Below are 15,377 nucleotides of genomic sequence, written 5' to 3'. Positions count from 1 at the left end.
TGCACTGGACACAACATAAAGCTGTGTGGATGCAATGTATCCAAAGTAGAGATCACCGTAGCGATGTGTTCTGTCCCAGGGCCATGAAGATAAGATTCTCCCTGATGATATATTAATATAAGGCTGTAAACCAAAAAGAAAATTAAAAGATATGGTAACGTATTTAGTAAAAGTTGGTGGGGGACTTGTACGTACCAATACATTAGTCATTTAAAAGTAGGACGCCTTTTAACTAGAGTTTCTGCCGGATTGGTATGTATAACCTGTCTCTGTGCCCAACATATAGCTTACCCTGACCAGATACAGTCTCATTTGCATGGTGGCTTATGCCAGCATTGAAGCATTTTGCCCACCATACACACAGTACCGAGGGGAGAGTGAAGCCAAATTGGTCAATTAGGCATTGTGCACTTCATTTACAAGTTTCAAAAAGGCAGTGTCATTTTTTGTGATATCATGTTCCTTAATTTGCACGGGTATGCCTAGATTTCCAAAAAAGTGTATGGGTTTTCAGATCAAGATTCGCATAAGCCAATGGGAGAAGTCTTGGCTAAATGAGAAGTGGTAGGAGGTTGGATTTTTGACAACTGAAAGTAGGCATGTCGCTGGGAAGACCAGATGGGTGCTGTATTTTTATCAGGGCCGGATTAGCCATAGGGCTAACTGGGGTACAGCCCAGGGGCCTCGGGCATCCAGGGGGCCCTTGAAAGTGCTCAACAGCATTATTGATCGGTCGGGGGCGCCCCCGGCCCGATCAGTGCTGCTGAGCACTTTCACTGCGGTCCTTCCCCGGCGCGCTGTAGTCTCCTTACTGAGGAGATCTCGTGAGTCTCACTCTCACGAGATCTCCTCAGTAAAGAGCGTGCAGCGCGTCGGGGAAGGACCGCAATGCCAGGAGAAGGAGGTAAGTGCTTTGGGGGCGGTTCGGATCTCGAGGGGGGCCCTCACGGGGGAATGGAGGCCCCCTTAGCCCAGGGGCCTCCATTCCCTTAATCCGGCCCTGATTTTTATTATTATTTTTACTATTATTATAGTAGACTTGTATGGCGCCACAGTACTCCGCAGCGCTGTACATTAGAGAATACAGTGCATACATAAAACAGGGACATGCAAGGTAGAAAAATAAAACCTGAAAACAAAGGGTATGAAGGACCCTTCTTGTTAGAGAGCTTTCATTCTAAATGGAAGCGGACACAACTGAAACAAGAGGAGCACATGTGGCTCAGAGTGGAGATTGGGACAATTGTGACAGGGAGTGTAGGTAAAGGTGAGTGGAGTGAGGAATTTGGCATTAGGACATATCTTGTCGAAGGTGGCAAAGAGGCGAATTTATAGTGGAGGAAATCGGGATAGAAACGAGATTTCCTCCAGTGGTGCTCTGCAGTACTGCAGTATGGGAGAACTTTTGCAGGTAGCGGGTCTGTTTGGTGTGCCATAGTTGGGATTTGGATCATCGGAGACTATTTGTAGTAACTGGAGCTGCATTGTCTAGGGCTGGAGTGAGTGTTTTGTTATAGAAAGATGCAGCCTGATTAGGACAGGACAATGCAGTCATTGGAGAATATGTGTATGTATATCTGTGTGCATTGCATCTAGATTGTTTAATTGCAGCACGCAATATGACACATCCTGCTTAACTTAATTGCATATAAATTAAAATGACTATAATGGTAAGCACATATATTTTACTGAAGAAAACTAAAAACATGAACTAGAACCAATTTAGAAATCACAAATGTAATCATGAAAACCTGAGCCTGTGATACAGAAGTAAAATAAACTAGTGTAAATTAAACTGTCAAGTTTGCTCCACGTAATTGTGTAGACAAACTATAAATCTTTATTACATGACATTTTTGCAGAAAGTATTTTGTCATGCAGAAGAGTTAAATACAGAGACATAACAAATGTGAATTCTAAAGCTATTTTGTAAGCTGATGTTTTGCGTTAAAAAGGGAAACCATCTATTTTTGCTAGATTTCAAGCTGCTTTGTTTAAAATAAATAAGAAGTAATACCACAGTAGGGCTTTTGTAATGGGCGTATAGGAGCTTTAATGTCATGTTGGCCATCCTCTAAATGTACTTTTATTGGTTGCACTAAATGAGGTGCAATTTTGATATAATTTAATCTTATTTTCTTAGATTCACAAATACTGGTTATGTATTGTTTTAACTCCTCAAGGGCTATCTGGGCCACCAGATGGACTGCCCTACTGGATGGATTGTTATAGTGTCTTGATCAGGCAGGTTTTTATGTTTTTTTTAATAGAGTAAAGGCAAAACCTGAAAACCAACCATTCCTAAGCGAATGAGTTGGTAAAGATGCTACCCTTCCAGTCAGTTTCCAGTATGCCCTCTTGGCAGCATACTAGCATGATACCCCACCGTCATGAACAACAGGTTTTTCCATCAAGTTTTCTGGAGTTGTCTTATTGAGATCCTGCTGTCTTCGCCACAAAATAGTTCAGTAATTAATTTGTCATTCTGGAGAAAGGCAATTATAATATTTCTTCATAGAGTGCAATGAGGTGCAATAATATTAATATTATATATGATGGAATATGTATATGCATGGTACTGATAAGCAATTGTTTCACTTTTAAGGATAATTTGGCCTTTGTTCGGAATCATTCTGCTGCCATTTGCACGTTCATTTAATCTGTATTAAAATTATCAATTTAATAACTCATATGGAGTAAATGTTAAAAACATTTTAAAGCATATTTGTAAGGGGCAATAATTATTATTTTGTGTAATGCCACTTTTATAGGCAAAAATGTAAAAGGTGCTGCCACACATTGCAATAGGGAGGTGGGATATTATGTGAAAAAACCCTTTGAATACAATTGTAAGAACTGCAGACTCCGACATTTTTGCTGAAATCATCCCTGATCCCAACTAGTGAAACTTCCCTGTGCAGCCAGTTTTGGTAATTTTACAATTTATTTCCATTTAACAAACATGGGATATCATTTCTGTTCAGTAATTAAGTGAATACTGTTGTGGTGCAACAAATAGCTTCTTATCAGCTTTGACAAGATATATTACACTAATTCATTTTTTATTTCTTTTCAGGCCATGAAAGTTCTTTCGAAAAAGAGATTATTAAAGCAATATGGTTTCCCACGTATGTATTTGAATGGCTTTAATGGTGTTACATATAATTTGTTTTGAATAGTAGTCTCCTATTGGAAAGATACACAATGTCAGCAATGAACTACTAACAAACCTTGAAGTGTTGTATAATAATTAGAGGTGGGCGGGTCCGGTTCTCCGAGAACCGAACCCACCCGAACTTTGGGTATCCGAGTACCGAGCTGAGCAGCTCGGTACTCTCCCGCCCATTCCGAATCCAAATCGAGGCCGAACGTCATTGTGACGTCGTCGGATCTCGGGGCTCGGTTCTCGCGATACTTCAACTTTATAAATACACGCCTCCACAGCAATCCATCGCCATTTGACAGAGGGAGAGAGCAGGGTGTAGTCATAGGCTAATTAGAGCAGGGACAGAGAATACAATATTGTTCTTGCAATTGCTCTAACCAAAATCGCTAGTGCAGAGAGGAGGATAGAGGTTTATTATTTTTTCTTCATATTTGGCACTCCCCAGCGCTTTTGGGGTGTCCCCCATAATTGTGCATAAATATTTCTGGCTGTCAAAAGTCATATCTGTCAGCAGTATCTACTAAATAATTTGTAGCACTCCTCAGTGCTTTTGGGGTGTCCCCCATAATTGTGCATAAATATTTCTGGCTGTCAAAAGTCATATCTGTCAGCAGTATCTACTAAATAATTTTTAGCACTCCTCAGTGCTTTTGGGGTGTCCTCCCTAATTGTGCATTAATATTTCTGGCTGTCAAAAGTCATATCTGTCAGCAGTATCTACTAAATAATTTTTAGCACTCCTCAGTGCTTTTGGGGTGTCCTCCCTAATTGTGCATTAATATTTCTGGCTGCCAAAAGTCATATCTGTCAGCAGTATCTACTAAATAATTTGTAGCACACCTCAGTGCTTTTGGGGTGTCCTCCCTAATTGTGCATTAATATTTCTGGCTGTCAAAAGTCATATCTGTCAGCAGTATCTACTAAATAATTTGTAGCACTCCTCAGTGCTTTTGGGGTGTCCTCCCTAATTGTGCATTAATATTTCTGGCTGTCAAAAGTCATTTCTGTCAGCAGTATCTACTAAATAATTTGTAGCACTCCTCAGTGCTTTTGGGGTGTCCTCCCTAATTGTGCATTAATATTTCTGGCTGTCAAGTCATTTCTGTCAGCAGTATCTACTAAATAATTTTTAGCACTCCTCAGTGCTTTTGGGGTGTCCTCCCTAATTGTGCATTAATATTTCTGGCTGTCAAAAGTCATATCTGTCAGCAGTATCTACTAAATAATTTTTAGCACTCCTCAGTGCTTTTGGGGTGTCCTCCCTAATTGTGCATTAATATTTCTGGCTGTCAAAAGTCATATCTGTCAGCAGTATCTACTAAATAATTTGTAGCACTCCTCAGTGCTTTTGGGGTGTCCTCCCTAATTGTGCATTAATATTTCTGGCTGTCAAAAGTCATTTCTGCCAGCAGTATCTACTAAATAATTTTTAGCACTCCTCAGTGCTTTTGGGGTGTCCTCCCTAATTGTGCATTAATATTTCTGGCTGTCAAAAGTCATAACTGTCAGCAGAATCTACTAAATAATTTTTAGCACTCCCCAGTGGTTTGCGCTCAGAATGGATTCAAAGCAGTCCACATATGATCTGAATGAGCAACCAGGTTCTGTCACCAGTCCTGATGTTAGTGTTCCCAGTACGTCATCTGGCCAAGGCGATGTCAAACAACAGAGTGTTTTCAAATTAGTGCAAAAAACAAAAACCAAAAAAAAATTTACTGTATTGAAGCGAAAAAGAAGTGTAACTGAGCAAAAGTTAAGTGACGATAAAAAAAAAATTGCAAGCATGCCATTCTACACACGCAGTGGCAAAGAGAGAATGAGGCCTTCACCTTTGGCTATTAGTGGTAGATCCCAAAAAGTTACCCAGCCTACAATTGGTGCACAACTACTGTTACGCGTCAAAGCCGAGCTGCAAGATAACAGTGAGGCATTACAGGAGAATATTTGCTCTGATTCACAAATGACAACAATCCCTGTGGAGAGTCCATCCAACAGTGGGATGTCTAATCGTGAGCATTCTGCTGATGTGTGCCTTAATAGCCCGAGTGTAGCCGGTGATACCCAAATTGAGGATGCCACTTTGGAATTAGAAGAGGATGAGGGGGAGATTTGTGTAGGCGACGAGGGCGCTAATGAGGATGTTGATGAGGATGAGGTTGTTTGTGTAAGTCCTGCACCAGTGGCAGCAGTTCTGGCACGTGACAAGAAAAAGGCCATTGTCATGCCTGGGCATAAAACAAAAAAATCCACTTCTTATGTGTGGAATTATTTCTACCCAAATCCAGACAACAATTGTATAGCCATTTGTAGTGTATGTGAAGCCACAGTCAGTCGAGGGAGGGACCTTAACCATCTTGGAACCTCGTCTATGTTACGCCATTTAACGAGAGTTCATGGCAAAGTGTTGGGAAAAGCTGAAAGTTCTTCCCAAAAGAATACAAGCACTCCCTCATCAGCTAAGACCCTCCGCATACCGACGGCTACAAAATACACCCACCACACCATCCTCATCAATATCCTCAGTAGCGCTCGGAGTTAGCCCGGCATCCCACTTAAGGCTGGATGACTCCGGCACTATTATTGATTCCTCTGAAGAAAGCGTTAGTCCTGCTGCTGCTGTTGCTGCTGCTGGGGGTGAATCGTCATCCCAGAGGCAGGTGAATAAAATGAGCAGTCCTACATTTCAGCAATTAACTGTGAAACAATCATTTGCGAGGGGAAGCAAATATGACAGCAGTCACCCAGTCGCCAAGCGAATCACAGACGCCATGGCTGCAATGTTAGTGTTAGATCTGCGTCCAATCTCCACAATAAACGCAGCTGGTTTTTCACAGTTAATTGAGGTTTTGTGTCCGCGTTACAGAATTCCATCGCGACACCATTTCTCCCGTAAAGCTATTCCACAACTATACCAAAAAGTGTGTAAAAATGTAGAGCTTGCGCTGAAAAATGCCATTCTGCCCACTGTTCACTTAACCACAGATATGTGGACAAGTGGAAGTGACCAAACCAAAGACTATATGACTGTGACAGCCCACTGGGTTGGTCATTCACCTTCACCAGCAGGAACAGCAGCAGCATGTACACCACTACGTAACATTTATCACAGGCAGGCCACTCTTTGTATCACCGGCTTCTCTAACAGGCATACGGCTGACAATTTGTTACGCAAACTGAGAGATGTGATTGATGCATGGCTTATACCACTCGGACTCTCCCCAGGGTATGTCATTTCAGATAACGCCAACAATATAGTGCGAGCATTACAGCTGGGTGATTTCCAACATATTCCCTGTTTTGCTCACACCATCAACTTGGTGGTGCAGAGCTTCCTACGAAATAACCGTGAGGTGCAGGAGATGCTTTCGGTGGCCCGTAAAATTTCAGGCCATTTCAGGCATTCAGCCACAGCATGTAGGAGATTACAGCAGCTGCAAGAGCAGTTTAACTTGCCCTGCCACCAACTTAAGCAAGAGGTGGTAACTCGGTGGAATTCCACCCTGTACATGCTTCAGAGGATGGAGGAACAGCGCAAAGCCATCCAAGCATATTGCACAAGTCATGACATTGGGAAAGGAGGGGGGATGTATTTCACTCTTGCACAGTGGGGAATCCTTTCAGTGCTGTGCAAGGTGCTGAAACCATTTGAAGTTGTGACATGTGAGGTCAGTGCAGACTCTGCTAGTTTGAGCCAAGTCATTCCTTTAATTAGACTATTGGAAAAGCAGCTTGAAAAAATGAAGGAGGAGCTGAAAGCAAGCAATTCAGCAAAGTATGTTGGCCTTGTCGATCAAGTACTTAATTCGCTTCACAATGATCCTCGAGTTATTAAGATCTTGAACTCGGATCAGTACGTTTTGGCCACTGTGCTTGATCCAAGGTTTAAAACCTACATTGAGTCTTTACTTGTAAATGAGCGAGATGTGAACTTTTGCAAGGAGCTATTGCTCAGCAAGTTGGCCGCTGAACTGGGCCTCGGCTTGACGACGTGTCCTCCTTCACTTTCTCAAGCTGTTGCTCGTAAAAAATTAAATTTCCAAAAAAGCAGCAGGGAAGACACAGGGGGCAGACGAGAACAATTTAACATCTGGGCTGGTTTGAAGGATTTTTCAAAAAAATGTGTCACTTTGCCCATAACTCCATCCAATATGAGTATAAACATGCAAAGGATGGTGGAGGATTACTTTCAAGAGGTAGTTGATATGGAAATGTCAGACAGTCCCTTTCCTTACTGGGAAGAAAAGCAGGCCATTTGGAAACCCATGTACAAACTTGCTTTGCAATACCTAAGCTGCCCACCCTCCAGTGTGTACTCTGAACGAGTGTTCAGCACAGCAGGGAACTTAGTCAGTGATCGCCGTAGAAGGTTACTTCCCAAAAATGTGGAGAAAATGATGTTTATAAAAATGAACTACATCTTCCACGAGGAAGGCCTTCACCATCCAAGACATCCAAGCACTGACTGTTCTCTAATGGCGGATTCAAGCGGCGATGAATTGATAGTCTGTGATGATGACGTACACACTGATGAGGGTGAGGATTAAGCTGAAGATGATGCCGATAACATCTTTTTAAAACTTTCTATGTAAGTGTAGGGTGCAATCTACCCCCAAAGAGGAAAGGGACTTGTGGCATTTCCATATCACATACCATCTTGAAAGGCTGCTGTTAGGGCAATTTATCCTTAAGGGTAGGGTGTCATAGACAGAGTGACCCTAAACTGGCTTTGTCCATTTTTCATAATATTGTACAGTCTATAATGGCTGAATTTTTGGGTATTTTATACAAGTGGAGGGGGGCCTATAGAGACAGAAACCAAACTGGCTTTTTCCATGTCAATTAATATTGTACAGTCTATAATGGCTGAATTTTTTGGTATTTTATACAAGTGGAGGGGGGCCTTGAGAGACAGAAACCAAACTGGCTTTTTCCATTTCTTTACATATTTAACTATAAGTGTAGGGTGTAATATACATTCAAAGACGATGGCTGCATTGCCAATATGCATAGATGGAGAGGAAGACAATCTGTTTTGTGTGTAGAATAGGCCTACCAACGAAGAATTAAACAGTTTTTTTGGATGATTTATTACCTCAACAATTAGATTACTTGTCTCTAAAACAGTTGGAGCACTAAATTGGGTTAATTTAGGCCCAAAAACATGGATTTTCCAAAAAAATAGCAAAACAAAACCAAAACCAAAACCAAAACACGCAATGGCGGTTTTGCAAAACCAAAACACGACGGTAATCCAGATCCAAAACCGAATCCAAAACCAAAACACGGGGGTCAGTGACCATCTCTAATAATAATTCTATAAAAAAAATTAAAATGGGAACACCCGCAATAAACCTCAAAAGTTGTTTACAAACTTGTGTCCCCCTCCCCCACGGCAGCTCAAATTATGTTTATTTTTGCAGAAATGTGCCTAATTTTAATGCAATGCATGTAGTATTTGCACATGATAATGACAGTCTGTTGGAGTGCAACATTTTACATCTTTTGATGATAGTAGCTGGTGGGGTTGAGGGCAATGACAATCTCTAGGTACTTCTCCAAAAAATTAAATGTAAAAATTAAATGTACGGTACATGAAATGAAACCTGGACTGAAGACATACTTGATATCCGCTGACTCAACTCCCTTTCAATTTACGTCAAAAATTGGTCTTGGCTGAGCAGTACTTGATTATTTATTTTTCATTCTACATGAATGTACCTCCCTTTTGTGATGGTCATTCTTGAAAGTCACAATTTTGCCTTACTTTGTGAGTTTCTGACAACAGGTTGTTTTCAAGATTAGGTTAATAATAGTACATTATTTACTAGTATCTTACTTATGAGTGTAGGGGAGACTGGACAGTGAAGGTAACCTTCCACTCTTCCTTATAATGCCATATACAGTCTGTTAGCTGTCATAACTCTTTCTGTCTTTGGTGTAAACAGCAATTCTATAAAATAATTAAGTGTGACTGTCATATATATGCTTAAAAGGTACTTTTGCACAGACTGCTGATTTAAGGCAAGAGAAGGAGCTTTTATTGTTGGTCAAATGATGCATGACTTCAGAGCCAATACATGGAAGTCTTTTACTTCTACAGTTTGCCTTTTGCAACCGCTGCCTTGCAATGTCTGGTACTATTGAGCTTTGTCCTCTAGTGTATCCCTAATCCTTTTCCATTTACGTTTTCTCCATTTGTATTCTATTTCATGTATAAGTAACAAACTTATTACCACAACCTGGATTCCTAAACCTTACTGTTGTTATACATGCTGTTATGCAATTATGTAGTCGGCACCTGTATTTTGTTGAGCATTATTTTTATTTATTTGTCTACCCATTGTATAATGTTTTGATAATGTATAAATGAATCATAAAAAAATGGTATAGAGATCTTTCCTATCCCTGTGTCTGGAGTCGCACTTGATTTTATTAGCGTTAAGTAACCACCCCTTTGAAAATATATTTTCCATCAATTTTTGTGTTTTATGCACAGGTCGACCTCCGCCCAGAGGATCAAAAACTGCATCTGGTGAACAAACAAAGCCAATGGCCCCACTGGACAGAGTATACCAAGAAATAGCCATTTTAAAAAAATTGGACCATGTTAATATTGTTAGATTGGTTGAGGTAAGTATAAGCAATTAATTTGTTTAAATGCCCTGCAAACATTAAGGTAAATAGATTAGTCCTAAAAGTGGCTTTCCACCTTCAGATGACCTTTAATGTGTGTGTTTGTACATGATCTCCTACAAGTTTTACTAAAGAGAGACTAAGCAGCAGCAACTGCTCAGGAGGAGAGGTAAGATTGTGGTGGGGTGTGTCTATATGTCACTGCAATGGGTAAAGGTGCACTACCTTACAGGTGAAAGGGAGAGAGAGGGGGATGTGTCACTTCAGAGGTGAGTGTGTGGGGTGTCAGTACATGATGGCCCCCTTCTGGTTTTGGAGCTGTGCACATACTTCTGTTTCCATGGAGACTGTGTAACAATGTTGATAGGTACGTCATAACTGCATACAGGTTCTTCTTTTTCCTTTTTTTTAATGTATTTTAAGTAGATTAAGTTTAATTATGGGCCCTTCAAATGAGTAATATGTCCCAATGTGGAACTTGGAACAAAAAAGGTGGTGCACCTCTATATTAGTCATCAAAAGGTGAAGAGGCAATTTAACTTATTCGGTCTCATCTAAAACCATGGCATTTTCTTAGAGTTTTCTCCTAGGACAGGCCTTGCCAACCTGTAGCTCTCCAGGTGGTGTAACACTACAAGCTCCAGCATGCTTTGCTGGGGCTAGTAGTTTCACAACATCTGGAGAGCCACACGTTCCTTCACATAGGACATTATCTGGTTCACATTTAGAACTGATTAAAGATGTTGGAATGTCCTAGCAGTATACATTTGTTACTAGTTATGATACTATGGCCAAATTAAAGCACAAGGAATCTGGTAGAATGCTTTTATACAGGTTGCAAAATTCTGAGGTGACTTGCAATATCTGTATATGTTTTTTGTGCGGACTGTTCACACTCTAATATCAGAGTTATTTATCCTGCAGGATTTTTTTCCATGGTGGTGACTAACATAACTGACGCACAGCACAGCTCAATTTTTTATGTGGCAAATTTAATCATCTTCCATGGGAACATTGGTACTGCTGCAATAACAGACTCCCTGCCAACCCAGTCCACCTCATGAGATGATGGCCAGGGTGTAAAATTAATGGTAAAAAATTAAAACTATAGATGTAGCGGTCATCTTTCTGTTGTGTATGTGGGAAGAAGATAATAAAATAACATCTAGCCTAGTACATAGAACCCTCACCACAGGTGAGTTTGGGATGGTGTAATGAAGTAGCCACCAGTCTAATGGAGGATGGACTATTTCCTCCTTTTCTGATTCAGTGTGGAGCAGATTATATTAAGATGACCACCCTGCCTTGGCAATGTGCAACCACCTCTCACCCCTGGTATTTTAGTGATAGAGGAAATAAACAGCACCAAGCATTTCTTTGGGGCTCTATACACCCACAAGTGTGTCAGGGGGTGGATTCTAAGATGTATCCTCCAACTAGGTAGGCTGGCCCACTCTCTGGTGGGGACTGGTTGTAACTTGTGTTGATATGAAGCAGTGTGCTCAGTCTCCTGTGTTTATTCCCAGTGGTCTAGTGAGAAACAAAGTGGGGCTTCGTCCGCATGTTGCTACTGTGCATGCGCAGACCGGAAGTTCAAGCCTTGTGCCTTTATTATGTGGAGAGAAGACAGTGTTTGTAGCTGCGTACTTGAATGTGTCAGTGAACTAATATATGTGACCTGGAGCTTGTCCCATTAACATACTAAATGAAGGTGCAGTGTCACAACAACCTTATTACCTGCACTATGTGGTCAAAAGTATTTGGACGCTTGACAATTACACCAAAAGGGACTGTAATGACATTGTATTCAAATTCATATACTTTAATATGGAGTTGGTCCCACTTTTGCAGTGATAACAGCTTCCTTCTTGGAAGGTTTTCCACAAGATGTTGGAGTGTATCTGTGGGAATTTGTGCCCATTCATTCTATAGAGCATTTATGAGGTCAGGCACTGATGTTGGAAGAGAAGGTCTGGCCTGCAATCTCCGTTCCAGTTCATCCCAAAGGTGTTCGATGTGGTTGAGGCCAGGGCTCTGTGTGGGACAGACAAGTTCTTCCACACTGAACTCATCAAGCCATGTCTTTGTAGTCCTTGCTTTGTGCACTGGGGCGCAGTCATGTTAGAATAGAAAAGGGCCTTCCCCAAACTGTCACAAAGCTGGAAGCATAGCATTGTCCAAAATGACTTGGTATGCTGATGCATTAAGATTGCTCTTCAGTGGAAATAAGGGGCCTAGCCCAGACCCTGAAAAACAGCCCCATACCATTATCTCTCCTCCACCAAACTTCACAGGGCATAATACAGTCCATCAGGTAATGTTCTCCAGGCATCTGCCAAACCCAGACTCGCCCATCTGACTGCCAGAGAAGCGTGATTTCTCACTCCACAGAACATGTTTGACTGCACCACAGTGCAATGTCTGTGTGCTTTACACCATTCCATCCAATGCTTGGCATTGGTCTTGGTGATGTGAGGCAGTTTTTGGTCTTACATTAATGCCAGTGGAAGTTTGGAACTCTTTAGCTATGGAATCAACAGAGCATTGCCGACTTTTATGCACCATGCTCCTCAGCCGTCATTGACCCCGCACTGTGATGTTACGTGGTCTTCTGCTTTGTAGCTGAGTTGCTGCTGTTCCTAAATGTTCCCCCTTTCTAATAGTATCACTTACAGTTGACCGTGGAATATCCAGCAGGTATGAAATTTCACGAACCGTCTTATTGCAAAGGTGGCATCCTTTGACAGTACCACGATTGAAGTCACTGAGCTCTTCAGAACGACCCATTTTGTATCACAAATGTTTGCAAATGGAGACTGCATGGCTAGGTGCTTGACTTTATACACTTCTGGCAATGGGTCTGATTTGAAAACCTCAATTCAATAATTAGCAGGTGTGGCCAAATACCTTTGTTAATATAGTGTATGTAGATGTTTTGGGATACCACTCAGAAGTGACAGAACTTCCATTGGTGCAGCAGGTGCGGTGCACCAGATTCCATGGAGATAATGGTGCCCACTGCATGGGGAACTAGCGAGCTGTGGGCCCCGGTTCCCTCCCCGCATCCCTGCATCGGGGCCCGCAGCTCGCTAGTTCCGCCTATGCCACTCAGTATACATAACTTGCATAAGACTGTTATACCATCCTCTTCTGCTACAGTCATTAACCCTGTGAGTACCTGCATTACTGTTACAAGTATTCAATAAACCAACAACCTGATTAAATTTAAACGTGTGTGGACTAACATCCATGTTAAACACTGCTGACACCTTTTACAGACACCCAAAAGGTTCTCCCAATAACTCGGACGGCAGACAGTGTAGAACTTAGAAGCCAGTCAATCACATCTAAGTGTCAAAAGTATCTTTTAAAGAGCCAGGGAATTGGTCTTAACAGAGCAGACTCCCAGAAGTTAGAGGCCACAAGTAATTGATTTAGGTGCACTAGCTACACAGGTTTTCCAGGACTGGTGTAACTGTAAGGAACTTTGCATATCATCATCATTTATTTATATAGCACCAACATATTCTGTGGTGCTTTACAATTGGAGACAAACACAGTAAGAAGCAACCTGGATAAAACAGACAAAGAGGTGAGAGGGCCCTGCTGGCAAGCTTACAATCTATGGGACAATGGGAGTTGGATACATGAGGTTAAGTCTACATATTGCATTTCAGTCTAGTCAGATTGCTAAGGTTGAAAAACAAAGAAACAAAACAAAAAGGGATTAGTATGCTATATGATTGAGTTAAGCTGGGTACACACTACACTGTTTTTGTCCAATAATTGGCTCAAACAGCCGACATACCACCGCTCGTTCAAAAGTCGGGTCAGTGTGTACAGTGCCATGATGGTAGAAAGTCTGCCTAAATGGACGATTATCGCCTCATTTGGTTGGTCGTACCGTTTAATATTTTCGTTACAATCTCGTTTCCGTTGTGTAGTGTGTATAAACTTCCGACCGATCCACAACAGTGAGTACGAAATTACAGTCATTGCTCACGACAACATGGCTGTAAAAAGTCGCTAACAGGACGTCCGCTCTTCCCTTTCTCGTCCTAAACAAGGCTAGTGTGTATGCAGTCCATGTACCGAGCGATCGGACCATCGGTCGCATGTAAAATCGCTCGGCATAAAAAGTTGGTCGAAATTTCTGTAGTGTGTACCCAGCTTTAGACAGCAATGTTTGTCAGAGGCTTGTTATCTTTTGTGGATTGTGTAACGGCTGGTAATAGGGTAATTTAGTGAGGTTAAGAGGGTGGTTGAGGAATATTATGAGCTTGTCTGAACAGGTGGGTTTTCAGAGAATGTTTCAAAGTTTGTACACCAGAGGAAAGTCTTATTGTGCGAAGGAGGGATTCCATAGAGTGGGTGCAACCCAAAAAAAGTCCTGTAACCGGGAATGAGTTGCTTGTAGAGGAAGATGATACCATTTCTAGTCTGATCTCATCAATCTTGTTTTTAAAGTAGGAAGATTGAGCAGAGATTGTGAAGAGATTTAAATGTGTTTAAAAAGACGTTTTGGGTTAGAAGCCTGAGCATAGATGAGAGATTGGAAGTATGCATGTTTGTTTTGCAGTGTCCAGAGCATTTCGATAGGAGTTATAGATAGAAGTATATGTGAAGAAATCATTAGACGTTCTGCTTTACGGTAAAGTTTTTGAAGATTTCGTGTTACTTTAGTGTGCCACAGCTGACATCGAAGTCGACGTGTAGCATGAAGTGTCGCTGGAGCCACTTGATCGAGGGCTGTTGCTAAGGTTTGGTGAAAATGAGGTACTGCCATCTCAGGGGAGGAGAATGTAGAGATGGGGGAGAGAATGTGTTGGAGAAAGGTGGAAAACTCTTGAGGATTAATAGAATTAAGATTTCTACGGGTATGATGAGGTTTGGTGGAGTTTGACATCAGAGAGGTTACAGCAGTTGGGGGTGAGCACTAAAAGCCATCTCCATGGGCTTCTCAATCCCTTGCTTTACTAAAGTAGGTGTAAAATATTTATGATTAGCTGGTCTCCACCCCAATCAAAATGTTATATGTATTGGGCTTTTGATATAGAAGGGCCGTGTTCCACCAACATGCACAAGCTATATAGCATCTGCAGTTTCTATATTAAACTAGGGCACATACTTCTTATTGATTTTGATTTACAGTGTTTCCTGCAAACAAGTGGTCTAATCATGTGCAGGCACCACAACTATATCACAAATATACTGTTAAGAGCAAGACTTTAAGCCAGTTTAATTGAAAGAATGGCCTCTTTTCTCTCATACACCTGGTTGTATTAAAGCATACCAGTACGTGTTAGAAGTGTATTGAATCACACATCAAAACTTGTTGTAAGAATTTTATGAAATGCTTTTTATTTATACAAAATTCACATCACTATGCACAGGTCTAAAGGTTATAGATAAAATAAATGAAGCTTAAGTAGTCTGATTTTAATTATTTGGGTAATACTGAATTTTATTCATTTGTAGCCATTTAACTTTGTGATATTGTTTTGTTTGTCTGAATCTGCATTATAGTGACATGTTTATACAGTTGTTTGTTTTCATACCAGTAATTATGTTAAACAAA

The 15,377-nt window shown here is 41.2% G+C and overlaps 1 protein-coding gene across 4 annotated transcripts in view; it reads left to right on the top strand.

The window, feature by feature from the left end:
• The window catches only part of CAMKK1 (calcium/calmodulin dependent protein kinase kinase 1), a 293,477-nt gene that overhangs the window by 160,771 nt on the left and 117,329 nt on the right, over positions 1-15,377 (top strand). For all 4 annotated transcript variants that reach the window (XM_075194965.1, XM_075194968.1, XM_075194966.1 and 1 more), the window contains exons 5-6: positions 3,077-3,128; positions 9,663-9,796. In XM_075194965.1, the coding sequence (XP_075051066.1) occupies positions 3,077-3,128; positions 9,663-9,796 (186 nt within the window). The remainder of the gene's footprint in view (positions 1-3,076; positions 3,129-9,662; positions 9,797-15,377) is intronic.

The sequence above is a fragment of the Mixophyes fleayi genome, chromosome 2 (assembly GCF_038048845.1).
Source record: "Mixophyes fleayi isolate aMixFle1 chromosome 2, aMixFle1.hap1, whole genome shotgun sequence".
Lineage (NCBI taxonomy): Eukaryota > Metazoa > Chordata > Amphibia > Anura > Limnodynastidae > Mixophyes > Mixophyes fleayi.
The sequence above is the reverse complement of the archived record's forward strand: the minus strand, read 5'-3'. Positions and strand labels throughout refer to the sequence as shown.